General features: G+C 32.3%; 1 protein-coding gene across 6 annotated transcripts; it reads left to right on the top strand.

Annotated features, from left to right (window-relative positions):
• Positions 1-223: 223 nt before the first annotated feature.
• On the top strand, positions 224-25,411 carry LOC143065079 (embryonic protein UVS.2-like). 6 transcript variants are annotated; one of them, XM_076238418.1, is made up of 10 exons: positions 224-276; positions 12,949-13,033; positions 14,694-14,872; positions 15,550-15,643; positions 16,275-16,384; positions 17,241-17,420; positions 17,727-17,817; positions 20,831-20,949; positions 23,039-23,179; positions 25,281-25,411. In XM_076238418.1, exons 3-10 carry the CDS (start codon positions 14,815-14,817, stop codon positions 25,361-25,363), a joined length of 876 nt encoding a protein of 291 aa, XP_076094533.1. In that variant the 5' UTR covers positions 224-276; positions 12,949-13,033; positions 14,694-14,814; the 3' UTR covers positions 25,364-25,411. The 6 variants fall into 6 exon arrangements, with proteins under 6 accessions (XP_076094533.1, XP_076094534.1, XP_076094537.1 ...); XM_076238419.1 differs by lacking the exon at positions 224-276 and adding an exon at positions 9,514-9,544; XM_076238422.1 differs by lacking the exons at positions 224-276; positions 25,281-25,411 and adding exons at positions 12,461-12,694; positions 25,071-25,272.
• Positions 25,412-27,249: the final 1,838 nt, after the last annotated feature.

The raw sequence follows: 27,249 nt of genomic DNA, 5'->3' as shown, positions 1-27,249 counted from the left end.
ATTATGAATTCAATAGTGAATTTCAAATTGCAATTAAGTGTAATAACTTATAGAAATTAAGGGTCGTGCCTTTTGGAGTGCCTTCATAATTTTAAATGTTTAAATGGAAGCTCATAATAAATGTTTAATGCTGCATTTTATATATGTATGTAATTGTCATACAAACTAGGGAAAGTATTCGACGCTTTTTATGTTCGTTATAAGACACATTTTTACATATATATTGAAATTGCATTAAAGTAAGATATCATTACACGGAATTTTAGTCGTTTGAAGGTAGGGTCTAAATTAATGTTATATTTTATAATAACACAAATATTTTGACTCATAAAATATGGTATATTTATCAGCATAAGTAAAAATTATTATTACTTTTAAAAGGGAGAAAAGAATTGGTGTTCTCCTTTGTTTTGTGGAGTTCGTGTTGATCAATCTTTAGGATTCAGTGTAATGATGTGTATGCTCTCTGGACAATACATTGTCTTGTGTCTTATCTTTTTAAGTCTCTATGATGTCTTTTCATTTTTTTAAAATAAAATTTAAATGTTTGAGCAGATGTTTAAGAAAAGAGATTTGACCTTAGTTAATACCACAAATCATTAAGATAGACAGATAGATATGACTTCCAATCATACCCTTAAGTACTCCTTTTTTCCTAAAACAAATCACTTTAAGTAAATGTGACGCAGTTGCTACAGGAACTGACCCTGTCTTGAGACCAATATTAGACGCTTTTAGCAAATTGATATTCATGAGAATGACACGTTGGGAGAGGCTCGCGACAGGGTCAAGTGTAAACTTAAATGGTAAAAAAAGTCAATCAAAGAAGTTTAGTTTTTTCTTGATGATACAGTTTTTGTTGAATCATTTTTTTGAGGTTTATTTGAAGAACTAACGTAAAACTATTCAATTCGTTTGTTTTTAATCTTGAACAGTTTAAAGTTCATCATTGTATTGTCAATCAGACAAACCCATTACAGGCAATAAGTTAGACAAACACAAATGATAGCAATGGTAACAAAAGATTTGATTACCATAGCATAAATAAAGGAAGAAAACATGGAAAATACAAATAGATTTACAACATAGAAAGTATAATATCACATTTGATATTTTGAATACTGGCTTTGTCAAAACACACACACACACACACACACACACACACACACACACACACACACACATATATATATATATATATATATATATATATATATATATATATATATATATATATATATATATATATAACGCCTAAAAAAGTGTACACAACAACTCCAAATACAAAAAAGGTAACTATAAATGTAATTATTTATAAATATTTCGGATAACAGATATCATTCGTCAGTCAGATTCTGATGTTAAATGAATCATCTTTAAGTCTTCTTAGATTAAACTTTTACTAAATCTTGAAATTTATACAATAAAAAAGTCAAACCGAACATCATTTAAGACGCTTGCACCATTCTAAAAAAAATGTTAAACATGACATAGGTTATATGACTTATTACAACAGAGAGCTCACATATATGCTTTAAATACAAATAATAATGTGCGATTTGAACTAGCACAATTCTAAAACTTTATCGGGAACGACAATTATGATGGTATAACATGTATAAGCATGATAACGTCAGTAAAATTACCAAATAGACAGCACTGAACGATCTAAATATTTGAAATTGACAGAGTAAAGAAGCTACAACAGAGTCTGAATATTTAAGCATCGCGAACAAACGGCTGTTAAAATGTAATAATAATTTTTGACTAAGTATAACTAGAAGAACGTGGCTTGGTACTTATACATCCCTCAAAAAATTAAGCAATTTAAATTGGTACCTTCAACAAATTTATTTAATAAATGAAAAAGGTTAAGAAAAAGAAACAGAGACTGTAATAATAAGTAATATAACCTGAATGTGTAGCACTACACGGAGTCGAACTACATCTTTTCATTTATCCCATTTGGTGCCAAAGTTGTTAATTTACTTATCCAAAATCTTTCCCGAGCGAGTCTATCCTCCTTAGACCAAGCAGAGTTGTGGTCAATGATTTTAATGGTCAGTCGATTGAGATCTGCCTTAGTGTGGCCAGGGGATCTCAAATGTCGACTGAGAGGGAGGTCTGGCTTGCATTGGTAGTCGCTACGATGGCCGTTCATTCGTTTGTGAAACGGCTGTTCTGACTCGCCAACATACTGTTTACCACATTTACACTGAAAGAGATACACAACATTTGAAGTCTTGTCGTTTGAGTTGTCATCCCAAACACTGCACCAAGAGCATTCCCTACAGCCAGGCCATACGAATAAAAAGGATTTGCTCCACCAACGATATTGCAAAAAAACGTCTACAAGAACTTCGCGGTCACCTTAAACATCGGGGCTACAAAAGAAAAGACATTGATAAAGGTTTTTCTCGTGCTAACAACATCAGCTGAGATGAGCTTTTACAATATAAAGACAAAAAGGTCAACAAGAGGGTGCCTTCTGTGTTGACTTACCATCCAAAATTTGACAAATTATCTCACCTTATCCGCGAAAATTGGAAAGAGATCGAAAAACATTCTAAACTATCCAAGATCTTTCCCGAGCCACATGAACTGGCTTTCCGTAGGCCCAAAAGCCTTAAAGACTTGCTGGTGAGAGCTGATTTATCTTCTCAAGCAGGCTCTTCATCTATGGGCTCTTGCAAGGGTTGCGGAAACAAACGATGTCTGACTTGCAAACAAATACTGGATACCCAGACTTTTAACAGTCACTCTACTGGCACAGAATACACCATATTTTGCAATGTTAATTGCAAGACTTCCAATGTTGTGTATCTCTTACAGTGTAAATGTGGTAAACAGTATGTTGGCGAGTCAGAACAGCCGTTTCACAAACGAATGAACGGCCATCGTAGCGACTACCAATGCAAGCCAGACTTCTCTCTCAGTCGACATTTGAGATCCCCTGGCCACACTAAGGCAGATCTCAATCGACTGACCATTAAAATCATTGACCACAACTCTGCTTGGTCTAAGGAGGATAGACTCGCTCGGGAAAGATTTTGGATAAGAAAATTAACAACTGTGGCACCAAATGGGATAAATGAAAAGATGTAGTTCGACTCCGTGTAGTGCTTCACATTCAGGTTATAGTACTTATTATTATAGTCTCTGCTTCTTTTTCTTAACCTTTTTCATTTATCAAATAAATTTGTTGAAGGTACCAATTTAAATTGCTTAATTTTTTTAGGGTAAGTACCAAGCCACGTTCTTCTAGTTATACTTAGTCAAAATTATTATTACATTTTAACAGCCGTTTGTTCGCGATGTTTAAATATTCAGACTCTGTTGTAGCTACTTTACTCTGTCAATTTCAAATATTTAGATCGTTCAGTGCTGTCTATTTGGTAATTTTACAGACGTTATCATGCTTATACATGTTATACCATCATAATTGTCGTTCCCGATAAAGTTTTAGAATTGTGCTAGTTCAAATCGCACATTATTATTTGTATTTAAAGCATATATGTGAGCTCTCTGTTGTAATAAGCCATATAATCTATGTCATGTTTAACATTTTTTTTAGAATGGTGCAAGCGTCTTAACTGATGTTCGGTTTGACTTTTTTATTGTATAAATTTCAAGATTTAGTAAAAGTTTAATCTAAGAAGACTTAAAGATGATTCATTTAACATCAGAATCTGACTGACGAAGGATATCTGTTATCCGAAATATTTATAAATAATTACATTTATAGTTACCTTTTTTGTATTTGGAGTTGTTGTGTACACTTTTTTAGGCGTTTATATAATTTATCTATTGTGTACATGTATCGTTACTCGTAACGATCCAGCGCCTTCGTGGGGAAAATCGTTGACGACTATTCAGACGTTATATATATATATATATATATATATATATATATAGTGTCTAAAAATAGCAACAATCAACATTCAATCTATCTAGGTGTGGATCAGTTTGTAAATAAACTGATGCAGTTACTAAATTAAATTATATATATTTTTTTGTCATGCATCCGATTTCACCTAGATAGATGCACACGCCCGATGAAGCTAATTTGTTTAGCGAAATATTGCGTGAATAATATATAAAATATAACAAATAATTTTATAACACTCATTAGTGTGTTAAAGTTACATTCTTAGACACTTATATATATATATATATATATATATATATATATATATATATATATATATATATAAGTACGTCTGAGTCAGTGACAACTCTACAACAGATGTATCCATCGGATCGCCATCAATGATGGTGATACATGGCTGTGTACATAATGTATATACAACTCGTCTAAACATCAACCCAACAATGTTAGATCTGTAAATTTGCTTTCGCAAATTTTTGGTTCTTCTCTCGCCGGGATTCGAACCCATGCTACTGTGATATCGTGACACCAAATCGCCTGCACTGCAGCCGTCCCGCTAGACCACACGACCACCTGGGCTCTCAAAAAAAGAGCTTTCACTGGCCGTGTGTTACCTTTCCTCGTCAGTTTTAATCTAGCGGCGTACTACAGTACATGATATATAAGGCATGAAGATGTAATTGTTACAGATCAGCTAAATTATCATGGGTTCGAATCCCGGCGAGGGAAGAACCAAAAATTTGCGAAAGCAAATTTACAGATCTAACATTGTTGGGTTGATGTTTAAACGAGTTGTATATACATTATGTACACAGCCATGTATCACCATCATTGATGGCGATCCGATGGATACATCTGTTGTAGAGTTGTCACTGACTCAGACGTACTTATAAATATAATTATTTTCTGTGACTGTATATTACATTAATTTGTAGGATCCTTTACTATAGATAATTTAGCTGATCTGTAACAATAACATCTTCATGCCTTATATATCATGTACTGTAGTACGCCGCTAGATTAAAACTGACGAGGAAAGGTAACACACGGCCAGCGAAAGCTCTTTTTTTGAGAGCCCAGGTGGTCGTGTGGTCTAGCGGGACGGCTGCAGTGCAGGCGATTTTGTGTCACGATATCACAGTAGCATGGGTTCGAATCCCGGCGAGGGAAGAACCAAAAATTTGCGAAAGCAAATTTACAGATCTAACATTGTTGGGTTGATGTTTAGACGAGTTGTGTATATATATATATTATGTTTTGACATTGATAAAGGCAGTGATCCAAAAATTGAAAATAAACTGTATACTGAATTAAATATTCAGTATTTTTTCAAAGGCTTGAATATACATTAACTCATAATCGCAAATGTCAATAAATAAATCAATCAAATCAAAGTGGCTATATGGTATTAACTTGTACGCAGGAAAAAGTAGAATTAAAAAAACACGACATTTGAAATGAGAATCAATCTCAACATTATTTATATAGTCCAAGAAAATTGAATATAATCTAAACCCAATTCAGATGTTCGGCATCCTTCTTGAATTGTGACTTGTTTAGAGCTAACATTATATCTGATCCATATTATAGATGTGGTTTGAATATTGAGGACATGCACCATTTTTCTTTGATTGTCCTTTCTATCTAAATAAAAGGGATATTCTGTTTAATAGTCTCAGCTGGCTTACCGAAGGCTGCGATTTGGAATTAAAACTATTGGCTTTCGGAAAGAAACTCTTTCCTAAGATCAAAATGTGCAAAGTGTTAATCAAGTATTCAATTTTATAAAGAAATCAAAACGATTCCTCGTAGAATAGTACCAAAATAGGTAAAACGCACAGCACCATCATCATCATCCTAATCTCTGCCGTTCTTTCTTCATTCCCTCTCCTTTTTCAGTATAGTTTTTAATATTTATGATGTTATATTATTTAATGCATGATCATGTTCATTTTGTATTGTTATATATCTTGTATTTTGGAGAAGGCTTTATAAGTATGTTTCACTTGTGTCTGATCCTTTTTGCTTTGAGCAAATAAGATATTTTAAAAATAAGCAGGAAAGTTAACTGTTGGTTTAAACCAGTTATATGTATCAATAAAGGTAAGATCATAGAGTAGTTGTTAAACTATTTGGTACTTTAACACTACAATTGTATGTTAGGTTGATGGTTGGTGCTTATGAGAAAGTTAAAACCTGCTGCATTTGATTGCACATGACAAGGAATTTGTTGTGAGTGGTTGTCGTTTTTTTTTAATGTGGTTCATATGTGTTTCTCGTTTCCTTTTTATATATAGATTATACCGTTGGTTTTCCTGTTTAAAAGGTTTTACACTAGTCTTTTTTGCCCTTTATAGCTTGCTGGTTGGTGTGAGACAAGAATCCGTGTTAAAGGCCGTTTTTTAATCTATAACTGTTTACGTTTTACACATTGTGACTAACTTATATCAAAGGTTGTCTCATTGGTACTCATGTCACACCTTCTTATTACTATAAATAAAGACAAAGAAGATGTGTGTATGAGAAAAGTATCAAACAGAGACAAAATAACGGGAATTTAAGCAATCAGAGGTTTGGCATTCTACAAATAACATAATCCATACCGTAATCAGTTATAAAAGGTTTGATAAAAGACTTGGAATAGGCACATACAATAAATGTTTCTAAACAAATATGTACTTAAGAGATATTCAAACCCGTAAACAGCAAAGCCGTGGTTAGAAAAGAAAAAGATCACAATACAAATATCAGAATACAAAATACAACAGAGAAAACTCAATACTGGACAACTCAAACACGTCCAAAAGCCAGAGATTATCTCATGTGCTCCACCAGGGTAATACTATTAAGCGGATCCTGCCCTACATCTGCTCCACCAGGGTAATATTAAGCAGATCCTGCCCTACATCTGCTCCACCAGGGTAATATTAAGCAGATCCTGCCCTACATCTTCTCCACCAGGGTAATATTAAGCAGATCCTGCCCTACATATTCTCCACCAGGGTAATATTAAGCAGATCCTGCCCTACATCTGCTCCACCAGGGTAATATTAAGCAGATCCTGCCCTACATCTGCTCCACCAGGGTAATATTAAGCAGATCCTGCCCTACATCTTCTCCACCAGGGTAATATTAAGCAGATCCTGCCCTACATCTTCTCCACCAGGGTAATATTAAGCAGATCCTGCCCTACATCTTCTCCACCAGGGTAATATTAAGCAGATCCTGCCCTACATCTGCTCCACCAGGGTAATATTAAGCAGATCCTGCCCTACATCTGTTCCACCAGGGTAATATTAAGCAGATCCTGCCCTACATCTGCTCCACCAGGGTAATATTAAGCAGATCCTGCCCTACATCTGCTCCACCAAGGTAATATTAGCAGATCCTGCCCTACATCTGGAAACCGACGTGTTGCTCATGTAAGTACAAGTCCAATGATAATTTCAATTCAGTAAGTCACTTTTGAGAAGAGGATTGGATTGTTGTTATCACTCTTTGAACATACCTGCATCATGTGTGAACATATAAACCATGTTATGTTATGATGGCGTCAGTGTCATTTTTAGAAGTGGTGTCTTCAAAATCACCACTTGGAACTCTTGGTGTAATATCTTCCTTGTAAGCAGCAAACCTCTATCAAGGAAAATATGATAGGAAATGCAACCTCTGAACTATCATTATAACTAGGAGATATGCATATGCATGCGCTGCTAAAATGTTGCTACTTCACACTTAGAATCCTGAAATCATATCTTTTGTCGTGAAGCTGTGTTGGGAACAGGTTGACTCACAATATCGACACGAAGCAGAAAAACAACTGACATAAAAACATATAGAACCGATGTAAGAATACTCCCAGACACTGGAAGTTTATTCAGAGACAATACACACTAATAGATAAATAATGTATTCCTTAATGATATCATCAATCGGTACACAATCAACGTATTTAAAGACGCCAAAAACATTTACAGATAATAAGTATAAGCTTATTTCAAAGTAATTCCCTTTCGGTAAATTTTCGAAGTATAATAAGAGTATTATTACTATTTAAAGCAAAAATAGTATCAAGGTAACGGATATCGTCAGAAATATAGACGGATGATACTGAGTTTTGCAATAAACTGTGATTCAAAGCAATACAGCACCGAATACACAACAAATGGAAGTTTTTAACGACCTTGACTGGCTATACGGCCCTTGCAAGGTCGGTCCAGCACCGAATATGACTGCAATGGCGCTATTGGTACCAATCGGAACACATAATCCTGTCGATGAACGTTCTAATCATAGATTTGACGAAACCAGCTTGCCATATTGGAGCAAATTTTATTTCAGGCCTGATACTTAACCAGTCATGTGATACATTAAACTTTTCAAGTAATCGAATATGTCGTATGGACCTATTGATGACAGATGTTAACATAAACCTAATTCGATCTCTGGTGCAATTGAAAAATCTGACCCCATCACTTTAAATTATATTGATCAATATAATATATTTTGACAAATACATATACATGTTTTTATGGCCCCGCAACGAAGTTGTCGGTGCCATATAGTTTTACCCTTGTCCGAAATTCCGTCATTCCGTCATTCCGCAACAAACCATTATACGGAGTTTTTTTTCTGAATGCCTTCAGATAATGGACTGAATTTTGGTATATGAGTTTACCATGATGAGTTACAGATCAAGTTTAAGTTTTGCTCCGCTCTGCTATTTTTTACCGAAATTACGGCATTTGGACTTTGAAAAATTGTTGAAAATCACAGTTATAGAGACTTTTTTTCTAAATGCTTTCAGATATTGGGATGATTTTTGGCATGTGAGTTAACCAAGATGAGTTACAGATCAAGTTCAAGTTTTGTTATGCTCGGCTAATTTTTGCTGAAATTACAGGCTATGGACTTTGATAAATTGTTGAAAATCACAGTTATACGGACTTTTTTCTAAATGCTTTCAGATTTTGGGCTGATATTTGGTATGTGAGTTATCCATGATGAGTTACAGATCAAGTTTAAGTTTCGTTCCGCTCGGCTAATTTTTGCTGTAGTTTTGGGGTTTTTGACTTTTATAAATATTTGAAAATCACAGTTATACGGACCTTTTTTTCTAAATGCTTTCAGATATTGTGCTGATTTTTGGTATGTGAGCTAACCATGATGAGATACAGACCAAGTTTAAGTTTGGTTCCGCTCCGCTAATTTTTACCAAAATTAAGGGTTTACAACTATAAAAAATTGTAGAAATCACAGTTATACAGCCTTTTTTTATATGCCTTCAGATTTTGAGCAGATTTTTGATATGCGAGACTACCATCATGTCTGTGTCCACATGTGTTATTGAAATTGCAGATTTTTCAAATTTTTGAGACGAGGCCATTCGTGTCGCTTTGACACATCTAGTTAATTAATATCTATCTAATTTTAATATATTATTTCCTACTTTCAATTCTCCTATACCACTGAACGTTAAGCAACCAATGAATCAATCAATTAATTATCATACATGTCTATGTATGTGTTGTATCTACCGGTTTCAGTTTTATCTATCCATTGTCTTGATTAATCATGTTTTCATGCATTCGACGGTACCTCATAAATTTTGTGATGTATGATAGTTAAAATGGAGGCATATACAAATATGCTCAGGTATGATGTCTTACGTAATTTACATGCGTAACACAGCAAATTAAACTATAGAAGAGTAGGACATGTTAATCGAACCGGAGAACATAAATCTACCTCAAGTATTTAATGCCATATGCATTGCGCATTCTTTGTTGTATGTGGAGTGTTTTGTTGTCTATTGTTTATATTTCGCCATTTTCTGGGTTTTCGCGAAATAAAAACGCTCTTCATTTCAGAAAATATACATTAGAAAATATAAAAGTGTTCTAAGCCAAATTGAATCGTCGGATGAGTGGGTTTCTTCATAGTGAAGAATGAAAGTAAAACATGCTCTTAGTAAGGGATGTTCCTATCGTTAAAGCCTATTTACAGTTTACAACAAAGAGCTTTATAAATGAGTTGCAAATGACGAAGCACATTTATCAGCTTTAAAGCCCTTATAATTGATGGGACTAAAAGATTTTTTTAAATTTTAAAACAAATATAATTTCAAATTTACTATAAAAAAAATAATGTCATAGCGATGCAAAAACGAAAAAAAAAAAGAATAAAGTTTTAAAGGGCGTATGACATTTGCGCCGATTTAAAAAAATTTGATTCTTTCATTTGCGCCGATTTCATTTTTTCATTTGCGCCGATTTTATATTTGCTCCTAATTGGATTTACAGGTAAGTTAATACTTGTACATATACTATACCGTGCAGGTATATTGGTAAAATATGTTTATAAACAAAGGTTTTAGTTAATTTTGATTCATATTGTTCTGAACTTTGCTGTAATTGATGGACATATTGCACACTGCAACTATCCTAGAAGTCAATTTTTATAACCATCGACGGCCATACACATAAGTACGTTAATAGCAAGACAAAGAAAAGATGGATTTCGTTATTGACAATTACAACAAATATAGAAGAGACGAAATCACAAGAAAGGAATATATTAGATATGTTGCCTATAAATACTCAGCAATAACAGATTTATGATTTTAATGTATTCCGTTTTTATGGATTTAAATGCTGTAAATAGATTTTCAATTCGTCATTTTAGTATAAACCAGAGTGCTTTTATCTAAGGTTTTTACTTCTTGATTTTAAAGTATGTGAATATAGTGTACAACTTGAAGACGGAAGAGGTCTATAATGATAAATGAAAAATAACATGACTTGGATGGAGAGTTGTCTCATTTGCACTCAAACCACATCTTCCTATATCTATTCACCTGTAATTAACCTGTAATTTACCTGTAAAAAATCGGCGCAAATGAAAACAAAAATCGGCGCAAATGAAATGCAGATCGGCGCAAATGCAAAACGCCGGTTTTAAATTAAATTAAATTTAAATCTTTAGCTAATACGCATACCACAAAACTCTGATTACTGGACCACCTGTTGGTAAGAACAGTAGTTTCCTATATTCCGATAAGATTAAGAAAAGAATCAGTTGTTTAATTTCACTTTTAAATATATTCTATGATATGCATGTAAAAGTAAAGATATCGACTAGTTCATTTATATGTGAATTTTATTTAAAGCAACTATATGCACAGGAATTATTTCACAGTTTGATTTAGAAGATAAACTGACATGGTTATGAAATACAAATAATTAAACCATTACTTACACAATTCTATATTAATATCATAATTTCTTAATGTTAAAAAGTACATCAATTAACACCTGTACAAACCTAATACCAATTTTATATTCTGTTCTGAGAAATTAACCTTTGAAGTCACCTTTTTAGCGTCGATACATTCTTGTGACGCATAGTTCATCATTATAGTTATATTGTGCTGTATTGGTGTACTGTCGTGAATTAATTTTAGTTGTTCGTTGGTATTCTGTGGTTTACATTTTGAAATGTACTATTATATTATTTATTTGTGTATTTCTCTGTCCTTGAGTGTTCTTGCGTTTATTTGTACTGTATTCCTGTCACGTAAAGTCGTAATGTTAGCATTACAATTTAAGCGGGAGGTTTGACAAACAACAAGTTCAGGTTAACCCCACTACATTTCTAAAAATGTCCTGTACTATTTCAGGAATATGGCAGTTGTTATCAAATAGTCCGTTTCGATGTATGATGGCGTTTGATTTTGAAGCAGTACAGATTTTCTGGTGTTCCCTTTCCCACCTCTTATAGTTGATAAGTGTCCATCAGTTTCGGTGTGTGATCCGGATTTGTTTCAGTAATAATGATTTATGACTACTAGACCTCGGTGTACTGAAACTGTCGTTATATACTAGGACATTACTCACGTGCATCGATTGAAAATGCTTTTGGTGTCACACCACCAATTACTCCCTCCAATTTAGAACGTATGTGAGAGTAGCCCTACTCTGACACAAAATAGTGCTTTTGGTGTCCTTGTTTACTTAAACTAAACAACAAATTTGCAGAAATGAAACTTTTGGTGAAAGAGAAATATATCTTGACCATTTTGAGCCAAAATTTACTTGTCAATGAGTTTGCATTAAAAATTGAGGATTAATGCACTCCATAGTATACTAATTTAAGATTTCCTGAAAACCAGGGGTTATTTTTGGGGTACCTCTGTTTGAAGGTCAGTTATTTTGTTAGAAGGCTTTAAAGGTATGGTGAAAATTGGCATGTAGAAAGCTGATACATGTACAATTCAGGATATACCTTGTTTCTATATGAAGTTAAACTTAAGGTAAAATATTTAGAAAGCTGTGAAAATTGCAAAATTTGGTTGAACAGATAGGGACTTGTAATTGGTGGTATGACACCTTTTATATTAGTAGAATAGTAGATAATTAGTATCACTACTTTTATTATGTCATACAGAGAAATGCCATTAAGGTAATATAAATGGAGTCCCATGATAAAGCTTTTGATATGTCAAGCAAATTATAGTTTAAATGTTAACACTTCCAACTTATACAACGCATTCATATTACAATTGAGTGTAAGAAGATATAGAAATTAAGGGTTGTCCCGTTCGGAGTGTCATTTTTTAAGTGTTTAAATGGAAGCTCATGATATATGTTTAATGCTGCATTTTATATAATGTTTATTATTGTCAAACAAATATTGGAGAGGAGTCGACACTTTTTTTTATATACGTTATACAAGACAAATTATACGTATATATTGATATTATATTATTAACAAAATAGTATACCACGGAAGTTAAGTCGTTTGAAGGTAAGATCTAAATTCATATTATACTTCTTAAATAACAAACAAAAAAAATGTATCTATAAAATAAAGATTATTTCTAAGTTCTTGTTTGTCAATCTTTAGTTTTGTGCTGTGATTTGTAAACTAGTTTTTGTTTTGTTTTATTTGATTGTGCCTTGTGTTAATCATTTCTTTTGTTTATTTTGTCTGCTTTAACAGTTTTTATTTATTTCTTGTCCGCAAAAATTCTGTTGTCATTCTAAACTTTCTATCTCCAGAAAGTGTAAGAACCAGAGACTATATAGTTCATAAATGTGGTGATGCTGTACGGTTAGAGAAAAGACGTCTACAAACCTACTTTATGTATGTATGATGACATATACCTGGATGTGACTCACGCATTTTACATGAGTAACATAATGTGTGTAACTATAGAGGTACAGGACATTTTGATCAATTCGGAGAACCTAAATTTAACGCCAGTTTTAATGCGATTTGAACTGCTCAATCTTCGTTTTCAGTGAATTGTTGTGGTCTATTATTCATATTTTTCGCTTATATCCGTAATTAAGAACTCTTTATTTCAGAAAATATTCATTAAACGTAACCCTCAGATTGTTAATAAATTGATATGGATAATTTATATATTCGTTATCAGTATCACATTAGCCATTTGTTCTACAGTGAGTGAATTTCAAAGTTAAAGCTCTTTTATATTTCACATGTTCATTTTAGGGATAAAAAAATAAAGATTGGCAACAACGCTTGCCTTCTGTGATTCACAAAGCACGCAATAAAATTATTTGTTATTCGGGATCCTTTATACGTATTTCTCCTGAGACGACGTACAAAGGGGATATAGAGCATTTATCGGTACATGTACTATGAGCTAATATCCTCTTTGAATACCGAATAACAATTATAGCATACATGATGTCCAGATTTTAACACTCATTACCATTTCCCCCTTTAGGTAACCAATCAAATTACAGGATTAACCGAGATGTATTTAATGCATGTATAATATACGAATATATAGGATGGTGATCCTTAATTGGGCAATGCTTATTATGAAATATGCATGATGTATCTTTTATGAAAAATGCCATTTCCCTGTCTTAATATGTATACCAGGCATGTTTTACATGATTTAATTCCTTATTTAATTAGAAAAAAAAAAATACAAAGATTCATTAATTAAAATGTATATGTTATTTGTTTGAAATACAGGCGGAGTTAGAAGAGTTTCCCTCTTATTTATAAGTTGCTTATTTGCGTATATACATTGTATAAACAACGCATTTATTAATTTACGCAATATAAGAAAAAAGTTCTTCAAATTTTAATGTAATTAGAAGGCGTTTTAACATTAGAATAACATTAAGGGAAAAATGCATATCATTCATTCCAAAGTGTTCAATATGCTGTCATTCATAAACCCAGCAGGACCTCGTCTCATTTTGTCCCGTGTTTTATATACAATTCAATTTTAAAATTTACGCTGTTTTAAGTTTTAATGCAACAGTTACTTTCAACCCATCTTTATCATTAGTTTTCATTTGACGGATATTTGAATTTATCCAAACATTTGGCAAACCGCAATCATATACAAATAAATTGATAAAGCGTTGGAGCATCAATGCAACTGTATGTATGTCTGCTTTATTCGTACATATTCTTGTTGTAATTTGAATAAAAGTAACATTTTTCAAAAAGTTTGTTTAAAAGTGAATGTATGGTATCAGTCAAAAAATTGTGATACTTCCGTGTTATCCTCATTTGTTAATTGAGACATCGTAGAACAATTCAGTTCGGATCGGATTCCTAAACACCGGTTAGAGTTTGAATTTAACATCATATTGAAGTGTAAAGATGTAAGCATATGGTAACTGATAACGAAGCAGTGTTCAAGACATGTTAGAACAACACACTGAATGAAATAGATCTTTATTACAATGTATCAAAAATATTTGATAGTTTATTACCATGTGCATATGGTCCAACAATTCATCATTTATTGTAGGAATTCGAAACTAGTAAAATTAAAGTGCATATCATAACAGATGTTAGACGATATATTTAATAGAAGAACAAAAAAATCACAGTTAATGGTTGCCGCCTTGTTAACGTACTAAGAACTGAAGATGATATCAGTACGATATCTGCTGCTTTGTGTGCTTCTTTCACTTACCATATATCAAGGTAAATGAAGGAACTATATATTTTTTCTAATCTTAAAAATATGTTTTGCACTGATAAAGTATTGGCATTTTGTACTCTTTTACTTTTTGAGTCCATATCAAGTAATATTTTTTTTTTACGTATGCCTTATGTTCTCTTTCAATGTACTATAATAGGCGATTATTTTTTGTTATAGATGTTTTGTTGTTTTCGTATTTTATAATTACCTGTGATTTTGTTTGTTGTTTGATGCATTCTAAGTACACATTCTCTTTTTCCCTATGTTTGCATCAGAATAAACAATTCAGCTGTCATCTGTCAGACGCTTTGCTACAACAAGTAATGCCAAATGATGTATTTGAATAACGATGTGTAAACAATTTATAGTTCGCTATGATAATAAATAAAACTGATATTGGTTTTCCATTCTCCTTGTAAATAATAAATTTTATTGATGATTTGTTTGCAATAAACAATTAATGTATATAAAAAACACCATATTTAGTTTTCAATTGAACAGTGTTTTGAAAAATTTGAAGCACAGCAGATGTGCAAAATTTCAATAACTTTTATTATTTATCGTGACAAGATTGAACTTTAATTTTATTTCTCTACCTACCTTTTTAAATTGATATCCGAACATTGAATATGATCAATGTTAGAAATATAAACATTATAATTCATTCTACACATTACAGTAGCAGCACAATGTAGTGGTACACCAGCTGAAATGATTGTAGGATATAGCATTACTAGCATCACACCTCCTGGATATCCTAACGGATATGCTGGGTGAGTATCATAAAATAGTATATTAGTTTAAACATTTTTTATTCACTCAAAGCAAAAAGGGTCAGACACTTATAAAAAAATATAAGAAGATGAGGTATGAGTGAGAATGAGACAACTCTCCATCCAAGTCACAATTTGTACAAGTGCACCATTATAGGTCAAATTACAGAAAACACGAAGCCTTGGCTCACACCGAAAAGTGATATGTTTAAGAAGTCTTATCCACAATACAATATCGTCTCCACAATACAATACGTTTAACAAATCAAATTGAATGTGAGCATGCTTTACATAATATAAACAACATAAAAATTACTAAACTATACTGAAAAGGGAATAAAGGATAAAGAGAGAATGACACAACAAATCAGGATACTGATGATACATATTGAATATAATGCTAGACCCTAACGTGTAGGCTGGGTGAGTATTAAAAATAGTATATAATGCTATTGATAACGAGTATGTATTGCATTATTTTCGATCTGGTTTAGCATTAATCTCTCGAATAATGTTTAATTGAAACGACGCATAGTCCTGACTTAATAAAATTGCAAATTAAAGATTACAAATGGTGATTATGACAATAGTTTTGCACGCAATGTTATCATTGTCGTACTTCTTATTGCAGAGATCTAAATTGTTCTTGGATTGCTAGAACTCAAGTACAAGGTGATGTTTTGTTAATAATAAGCACAGAGAACACTGTATCATGTGGTGACACAGTCAACGTTCATGACGGTAACTATTTGCAAATATATACAAGTTTATATATAAACTTAAAATGGCAGAGTATACTTAATTTTATAATTTGTTTTATAAAATAGAATCAAAAGAAAAAAATTTGAAAGAGTGGAAATATTTTTTTCCATTTATAATCAAAATGGTTTATTTTCTTTTTAAAGGAACATTTTATATATGTTTGTGATTGTTCTATAAGCTGAACACGTTGTTCTCTACTGATTTTTCCTCCATTCATATGTGCTTCAATTTTTAATTTATATATAATAGTAATTTTAATGATTTAGAATGTGTGCCACTGGTGTATTCCCCTTGATTGTTTTTCTATCTGTGAGCATGGTATATGTGGCTTTGATAAAACTCTCAACTATTGTTTCCTTTACTAAGATATGCTTAAATAGATATAAGAAGATGTGGTATGAACGCCAATGAGACAACTCTCCATCCAAGTCACAATTTGTTAATAGAAAAACCATTATAGGTCAAAGTACGGCCTTCATCACGGCGCATTTGCACTTACAGAACAACAAGCTATAATGGGCCCCCAAAAAATGTAAAACCATACAAACGTTTGAATTACTTGACTACATTCTCATCCAAACTGATGATTTTGATAGTTTACTAAATGGTTCCTAGTTTAATAGAGAACCGCAAAAACATTATGGAGTTATATATATATAAAAAACACAATAATTCACTGCATTAGTATTAAAAAAACTGAAAATGGTTTCTCATTCTCAATGGTTTTCGTTTACTGATGACAAGTAGATAAACCAATAGAGAAAATCAATACGATTTACTCAATTTATATATTTTGCTTTACAAATCAGCATATGCAAATTGTTTGTCATTTTAGGTCAGAATAGTTCCGCTAATTATTTGATATTGAAACATTGTTCATCTAATGGAAATGTTGCACACAGTGGATTTAAAGTAACAACAGCGGAATCGGCATATATTGAATTTGTATCCGACGGTATATCTGCATCTACTGAAAAAGGATTTGATATGAAAATAATCAGTGGTCATGATTTTTGTAAGCATAATTAATTTCTTGATATTCTTATGTTAAAATAAAATATGCAATGTATCGCTCAATTTTGCTGCATAACGATAATTGATTTCTGATCATGAATATTCTTTGTCTCTGTTTAGTTCCTTTACCGTTTGTCTAGACAATGCATTAAAAACAAAATACTTTGATTAATTAAATCCTGTAAAGTTTAAACTTGAAGCATGCAGTCAACATATCAACAGATTTTTTCTATCTATAACACTCTTTTTCATTTTTCAATTCATTGTAATCTGAATTATCTCATCATTCATTGTTATCTCTTTACAGCAGGATCAGCATGTAGCTCACCGGTCAATCTCACTGCAACCAGCAATCCACAATATATTACTTCCCCTTCTTTCCCTGAATCGTATACCACGTAAGTTTCAATATATATGCACGACATGAAACATACTAGACATTTACTAAAAATAAATGTGGACAGTTATTTCAATATGAGGATTCGAGCTTCGCTATCACCTCATATGGAATAAACTGACCACATATATTTCGTATTAGGTCTCTAGCACACTATGTAAATAATAACATTGACAGTATATATCTTTTTTTTTTCTTTATGAATATTCCGTATTCAATTGAATGTCAACCGAGAACTAAAGCATAAACGAGTAGATATAAGCTTGTAACACCTCTTTGGCATGATCGGTAGGATAGTATTTTATATAAGAAATAAAGTATGCATTATTGTGAACGATACAGCTTTTTATAGAAATGGACGAAATAAAAAGATTCACTTATCTATGATTTCTAAAATCATATACTAGCAGTTTTGCTTTAAGATAAGGATCAGAGTTTAACTTCTAGATTTTAAATGACCATTACTCTCATATGACCAATCGTAATTTTATATCCCATTGAATGAATGATTGGTTTCTTACACACGTGTGTACATTCACCTGTAACACGCTATCCAAATACTTAGAGACAAAATATTAAAACGACTACAAACTAAGAAGATCATAGGTACTTGTCTATCCCAAATTCATGTATTTGGTTTTGATGTTATATTTGTTATTCTCGTGGGATTTTGTCTGTTGCTTGGTCCGTTTTTGTGTTTGTTACATTGTAGTGTTGTGTCGTTGTTCTCCTCTTATATTTAATGCATTTCCCTCAGTTTTAGTTTGTTACCCCGATTTTGTTTTTTGTCCATGGATTTATGAGTTTGAAAATCGGTATACTACTGTTGCCTTTATAGGTAGGATTATTTGCCATGGTATTTTCGATATAAAAAACAGGGAGATGGGGTATGATTTCCAATGAGTCAACTGTCAACCCAAGTTGGAATGAAGTGTATCTGAGCAATTTTAGTCAACTGTACAGCCTTAAAAACTGAAAAAAAACTATTCTTTATAGAAGGCTATAATAGACCCCGACATAAAAAATATAAAACAAATAGGTTACAAATACTAACGACCTAATTCATAGCAAAACAATTTAAGAAAAACACCGATGAAAGACATGAACCAACGACAACCACTGAAATACAAGCTCTTGCCTTGAGGTAGGGACATACAGAATATGGCGGGTTAAACATGTTTGTGAGCGCTCAACCCTCCCCTCACTTACATATTATGTTTTGCTTCCACACCACAAAGACACCTTTCATATGCAAATTATTTGATACTATTATACCAAAGGCTTCCATTCTGAATAAATAGTTTTGTCGTTCCCTGTATTTCATCCTGATACTTTGACCTCATTTTTTAAGTTGACAATTTGATATATATATGTTTGTATCATGGTGACATATAGCAACAGAAAGTTTTTCGAGATCTTACATCACCACTGCTTAATGTAAAATTGAGAAAGGAAATGGCGAATGTGTCAAAGCGACAATAACCCGACCATATAGCAGACAACATCCGAAGGCCACCAATGGGTCTTCAATGTAGCGAGAAGCTCATACACCCGTAGGCGTCCTTCAGCTGACCCCTTAAAAATATGTATACTAGTACAGTGATAATGGAAGTCATACTAAACTCCGAATTATACACAAGAAACTAAAATTTTAAATCATACAAGACTAACAAAGGCCAGAGGCTCCTGACTTAGGACAGGCGCAAACTTTCGGCGGGGTTAAACATGTTTATGAGATCTCAACTCTCTCCCTATACCTAGCCAATGTAGAAAGTAAACGCATAACAATACGCACATTAAAATCAGTTCAAGAGAAGTCCGAGTCCGATGTCAGAAGATGTAACAAAAGAAAGTAAATAAAATGACAATAATACATAGATAACACCAGACTACTAGCAGTTAACTGACATGCCAGCTACAGACCTCAATTAAACTGATTGAAAGATTATGTCTTCATCATATGAATATCGGGCACAATCCCTCCCGTTAGGGGTTTAGTATCATTCTATCATAAAATATATGAGAAGAACATAACCCGTGTCATGCCAACAACTGTTTTTTTTTTAAATAAATGTGTTTAGTTCCGATGCAAAGACCCTATAAGTGAATCAATATTAAAGCCAAAATATGCAATCTTTAATGACCTGACAATAGTATCGTAACTATATCCCTTCTTAATAAGTCTGTTTAAAGGTTTTGTAAGCTTTTGATGTGAATACTGACATTTGTGTGCTTTGTGATTAAAGAATATTACCTTAAAAGATTGGATGTGAAATACCTGAACGTATAAGATGTCTGCATGTTGAGTTATATATACGAATTATATTTAGATTGATAAAGGTTTTATTATCACTGGTCAGTCAATATGTAGGCGTGCATTAATATAATGGGATTGTCTAAAAATTTAGCATCCACAGTGTTTACAGGCTTTGAGTGGTTAATGTACTTTTAGCGTTTGTTGTTATCGAACGCTATAGTGATTAAGATGATAACACAATGTTGACTGCTGTACCCCTATTTTTGACATTTTTACCTATTGTGTCTGTTTGTTTTGTTCACGCATCGGTTACAATATAATGGAATTTGATGCGACTGTCATACAAGTGAGAGGTTTAGCTAGCTATAAAACCAGGTTCAATCCACCATTTTCTACATTTGAAAATGCCTGTACCAAGTCAGGAATATGACAGTTCTTGTCCATTCATTTTTTATGCGTTTTGTTATTTGATTTTGCCATGTGATTATGGACTTTCCGAATTGATTTTCCTCTGAGTTCAGTATTTTTGTGATTTTACTTTTTCCTCTATTATTCTGATGTTAAAAAAACATTCAATTTATATTTAGTATTAAAGGAATTAATTCCTCATTATATAGAGCACAGGAATCATGAATACTTTGACATTAAAACATAGCAGTCTTCTAAATTAATTAATATTAATTATAATTTAACGATGGTGATATTTTGACCTAAACATATTGTTAACTCATAATTTACCAATTCTTCTTATATTCAGCAATACAGACTGCCAATGGATAATACAGACTACATTAGGAAGAGTTATGTTAAACCTTATGTTCATGGACATTGAAGTGGAAGAATCCTGTTCGTATGATTACCTTAACGTTACAGATGGTTAGCTATTTAATTTTAATTTCTTTCGTGATTAACACCACGTTAATCATCACAATTACCGTCACCGTCATCGTCATTATCACCATTTCCATCACCGTCACCTTCATCATCATCATAGTCACCATCACCATTACCGTCATCGTCAATTTCATTATCACCATTTCCATTACCGTCACCGTCATCGTCATCATCGTCTTCATCACCATTACCGTCATCGTCAATGTCATAATCATTATTTTCATCAATGTCACCTTCATCGTCATCATCGTCATCATCACAATTATCGTTATCGTCTATGTCATTATCACCATTTCAATTACCGTCACCGTCATTATCATCATCAAACTATGTTTTATCAATATGTGTTTTTCTGAATTCTTTGAGTTTAATCGACAAGTCTTAACAGCATCATTTTTAATTGCAAATGTCTGAAATATCAGAAAGGTGTCAGTTGCTTTAAATATTTTTGGAGGCCTCTGGTGTATCTTCTTGCAAATATCTTAACTATCAGAAAAGTGTCAGTTGCTTTTCAATAGTTTTGACAGTGTTATTGTTCATTTGACTGAGGTTTTATATGTGACGTATGATTTCTGCATACAAAATTAATCTAATGAAGATAAGAAATGAGTTCACAAAAAAAAAAACTAACAAAATCAAACGCACGACTGTATAAACCAACGGCAATAGAAATGCACTGTCATATTTTTGACTCAGTTAATATAAATAAAGGCAACAGTAGTATACCGCTGTTCGAAACTCTTAAATTGATTGAGAAAAAAAACAAATCCGGGTTACAAACTAAAACTGAGGGAAACGCATCAAATATTAGAGAAGAACAGCGACACAACAGATAAGAACATCCTTATTATTTAGAATAATTCATACTTTTGCAAACAGTAAATTTTATAAATTGACTATATAATAGGTATACATGCTAAAATCGAAGTGGTGACTAACTACAGAATAAAAACGGATACATTACATAAACCAGCACATAAAAATATACAACTAAAATGTTATGAAGGGGTGATTAATAATATTAATAATCTTTACCATTACACACAAATATAACAGAAAAAATAAGATTTACAACTACAAATGTTAAGAAAGTTGACAAAATCCGATGAGAATAACAAATATAACATTAAAACTAAAAGGTTTGGTACCATTAAAACGTTTAATTCCGCTGCAAATGTTTATACCTGTCCTAAGTCAGGAATCTAATGTACAGTAGTTGCCGTTTGGTTTTGTAATTTATACGTGTTTCTCGTTTCTCGTTTTTTATATAGATTAGACCGTTGGTATTCCCGTTTGAATGGTTTTACATTAGTAATTTTGGGGCCCTTTATAGCTTGTTGTTCGGTGTGAGCCAAGTGTTGAAGGTCGTACCTTGACTTATAAAGGTTTACTTTTATAAATTGTTATTTGGATGGACAGTTGTCTCATTGTCACTCATACCACATCTTCCTATATCTATTAAATACATGAATTTGGGATAGAAAAGTACCGTGACACGTCTTATACCAATGCGAACTCATATCAACAAAACAGTCACAATCGGGAATAATTCACGTTCGGTAATTAACAGATCAGACGACACAATGACAAACCACAATCTTACACGTGGTAAAAATGTCCTTAGTTAGTTTGGACAAAGACACATCGTATGGATCAACCAATTTATGATGGTGTCAGTAAAATTTACGGAGTATCATTATTAATCTGTCCTCCTCATAACTTAATTGGAGCAGTTTCTGCGTAAAGATCACTTATAAATGCATTTATCTTGTTGGCTAAACCTAGTTTTATAGTTAGCTTAATATCCAACTTGCATGACAGGTGTTCATAGTCCGTTATATTGACAAAATTAGGTGAACAACAACTATTTTTTAATATTTCAGCGTTTATAATTTATTCTACTATTCAGTATTTCGAGAAGGATTTTCTTCTTCTAAATTGCCGTTACAAAATGTGAGGCGTTGCTTATTGCATATAAATTCATATTCCAATTCCTCGAGTCATTTGTATTTATACTGTCAGATTAAAGCCAATTTCCTGATATTTGATGCATTGTTTTACTCCTTGTTAGAGGGATATAGTCTAAAGTTATGTGAGGAAAGATATTGGTCGGAGATAAAATATGTCTCGAATGGGACGTCCATAACAGTCGATTTCCATAGCGACGAGCAGTCAACACGACGAGGATTTATATTATCGTACCAACAGACAAGTAAGTATAATGGCGTTTAAAAAAAAAACTTTTATGAATTGCTTAAAATTTGAAATTTTAAACATCTTCGTGTATGTGCTGTAATATTCAAACAAATTTACATTTTTTTTAAACTATAAATACACAATACTGATTTTAAATAGATTTTAACAAGAAGAGAATAGACATCGTAAGCCGAAAACAAAAAAAGCTAGGTAACGGCACTTGTATTGTTGTTCTTCATTTCAAAGTCACATTGAGGCCTTAATTACGAAGCAATAATTTTCACCCCACTGCAAGTTTCAGACGGCTTCTAGCGCGAGTATGAGTGGAATCCTTTGCCAGCTGACAATCACGCCACAACTTTGAATTGAAGAATAAAACCATTGAATGATATCAATAAAATAAATTTGACAAAGAAATGATATATCACTTTATAATAGAACGGTTACATGCTTAGTTTTGTTGTTAGATTGTCTATGCAAATATTATAATGTAATTATGAATATAATAAATATACTGCTGTTCGAAAATCACTATAAAACAGTAAAACAACAACACAATAGAAACACTAAAGTGCAACAAAAAACCGAACTACAATGCAACACACACAGAAACAAACTATAAGATAACAATTGCCATTTTCCTGACTTGGTACAGAACACCTTAAAAAAATGGTGGGTTGAACCTGGTTTTGAGGCTAGCCAAACCTCCCACTTGTATGGCAATGTTAAATATAACACTAAAATGACAACATTACTTGACAGGACTAAAATACAAATAAATTAAAAAGCATTCAGGACAGAGAAATACACAATTAAACAATAGACTTACGGCATGATAGTAGTTAAAGGTACCAGGCTTATCATCTAACAATATTTTACATGATACATTAATTCATTCTTAAAATCAAATTTGTATACATTCTTTAAAATCAAAATACTGTGTTATCAACTCATTTTGAATGTATCAGTTGAGACACTTAGTGCATGCGTAATGTGAACAAAAACATGAGAATTAATTGTGAAAAAAGATGGCAGTTATTTATTGTGCACTAATAAGCAGATACAGGCAAATGTTAAAATTGTAGACCAGGCAAATATGTGCTTCAATAAACGTTCATAACTCGGCATAAATCACTCAGACTTTAAAATAGCTTTCAGTTATGAAGACACAAACAAAAATATAATAACTCAAAAGCAAAATCACTCCATAATATGAAAAAGGAAAGCAAAATGAGACTTGACAAATTGGTTTTTAGCTTTTTCTCAAAATTAGCTACGAAAATAAAACCAGCTACATCCGATCATGACAACACCTGAGCAACTTTATAAACAACGTATTTGATTTCAGCGAAAGAAATCTCTCTATTACGGACAAAAATTTACACCAGGTTTTTGATATCACCAATTAGTGAAAACATTTACTAAATTTTGTCATCGGTACAAGGACATCATTTGTAAATATAAATCAACATGCAGACATCTTATAAGTTCAGGTATTTCACATCCAATAATTTTTGGTAAAATTCTTTAAAAAGCACAAAGTGTTGGCATTCATCTCAAAAGATAAACCTAACCTTTAAGCAGACTTATTCGGAAGGGATATATTTACGATATTGTTGTCAGGTTATTAAGTATTGCATATTCTGATATTAATATTGATTATTTGCATCGGAAATAAAAACATTTATGATAAAACAAAGTTGTTGGCTTGAGTCCTTTGTCAATTTATGTATCATTGTCATTTTGCTTAGTTTCTTTTGATACCTATTTTGACATCGGACTCGGACTTCAACTGAATTCTACTGTGCTATGTGATTCTTTATTATACATTGGATAGAGTTCATTTATGTGGTTTGGAGTTTAGTGTTACGTCCATTTTCACTGAACTAGTACACACTTTTATTTAGGGGCCAGCTGAGAACCACCTCCAAGTGCGGGACTATCTCGTGGCGTTGAAGACCTATTGGTAGCCTTTGGCTGCTTTATGGTGGGTCAATTGTCTCTTTGACATATTCCCCATTTCCATTCTCAATATTGTTATTTTAAATAATAAGTATAAATCTAACTATAAAGACATTAATGAGTGTACAACTGTCAGGATTTATTTTCTATTTCAGATTTGCCATGCTCATACTGCACAGCAAATATTACAAAACCATTTTATATGTTAACATTCATCTTGGCAATTTGTCTCAGCTGAAAATATAACAAACTATGATCATACCTTCAATTAAAAAATGTATTTGAATATCACATATAATGCATTTTCTGTGATTGCCAGAATTAATGTATGGTGCGAAAGGATTTTAGTATAGAATCAAAAGAAGAATACCTGTTGAGTTGAGAGTCTAGATAATTTTTTTCCATTGATATTGTTTCCACCATCTTAAATTAAATCTAGTCACTTTACAAACAAACAGAATCAGATGTTCAACAACAGCATTACTTTGAAACATCAGTTGGGAATGTTTTAATCGACCTAAGCCGTAGACGTTTTACTAACCTATCAACAATATGGTTCATTGGGAGTTCAATTCAATCCCTAAATTAAATGGGGTTCGTGTTGTTTATTCTTTAGTTTTCTATGTTGTGTCATGTGTACTATTGTTTGTCTGTTTTTTTTTTTTTTTTATTTTTAGCCATGGCGTTGTCAGTTTATTTAAGATTTATGAATTTGACTGTTCCTTTGGTATCTTTCGTCCCTCTTTTGCATCATTAGAACTTTTTAATCAAACTTTATTCTCTGATCTAGGAAAATACCATTCTTTGAACACGTCAAAAAAATATAATTGCTCTAAATACCCTTAAATTTAGTTAACAATAAAAAAAAATATAACGCCGAAATAAATTGAAAGAGAATTTGTTTGAAATGGTTTTTCCAGATGTAAACTTCTTTTGACACTGTGGGTACTTACATTTACAAAATGCTTCATATAACAGAAATAAAGCGTTACTTTCTTGGCAAATAACTATACGAAATTATACAATCAAATTAAAGACATAGAAATATTTTACTGCAGCAAAATCAGAAACAGTAGTTTGGTAAACTGTCATACTTCTTATAAAAGGGATATCTTTGTTAGTATTTAAACAATTTAATTTATTAGCAGCTTGTAATTTTAGATGGGTGGATGAAGAAAGAATTGCATATTAAAGTGTTTTTAATATTATATATGTTGATATGAATTGGACAGCTAGGAAAATTGGACATTATGTGGTATTTAATAAAGGCTTCAGTAGTTTACCACTGTTCAATAGTCCTAACTCGATTAAGCAAAAGGAAATTCGGGAAACAATCTAATACCGAGGAAAACATATAAATCATAACAGTAAAAAAACGGAACAACAGGAACAATAAGCTACAACAAAAGAAAACCCATAACCACATAGAGTGTTGATATTAACTGTCATATTTCTGACTTGGTATGGGACATTTTAAGAAAAAATGTTGGGTTAAACTGGGTTTTAGGGCTAGCCCAACCTCCCGTTTTAAACGAAACGTAGTCCTTCTATCTCAAACAAGATAATACAGAGGAACTCGGTCAAAATATACAAATATCAATAACAATATAATTATCAAGAACTGAAAAAGTTCAAACAATTAATCAAGTTGGTAGGGCAAGTCGAAGAACCAATTATAATAAGAGGATATGTGGAGGTAGAGTCATCAATTTGGCACTACAACAAGACACGTAAAATGTAAAATACTCCAGTAATTGCTGCAATAATTCCATTACATGCAAACTATGATATGTCGATGAGAAACTGACAACGTCATTGCAAAAACAGAGACAAAAACACAAACACCAGTCTAGAAACAAAACACTACATATAAAGATAAATATTTATCAATGACATACTGAAGTGATTGATTGATTGGGGATTACAGAAATGGACAAGATGTCTTGATGAATTGTTTTAACTTATGAAGTTACTCTCAGTAGCCATTTTGTTTTGCTAAGCCAATACGACACATAATCGTTGTTAAATATTGGAATCTGAGAACGGATTGACCTGATGTTTCGTGTATTGTTGTTTTCTTGAATTTGTTTTCTGGGTTTTTGTCATGACACTTTCAGTTTGTTT

The sequence above is a fragment of the Mytilus galloprovincialis genome, chromosome 2 (genome assembly GCF_965363235.1).
Source record: "Mytilus galloprovincialis chromosome 2, xbMytGall1.hap1.1, whole genome shotgun sequence".
Taxonomy (NCBI): domain Eukaryota; kingdom Metazoa; phylum Mollusca; class Bivalvia; order Mytilida; family Mytilidae; genus Mytilus; species Mytilus galloprovincialis.
Note: the sequence above shows the minus strand (reverse complement) of the source record. Positions and strands in the feature narration are given on the sequence as shown.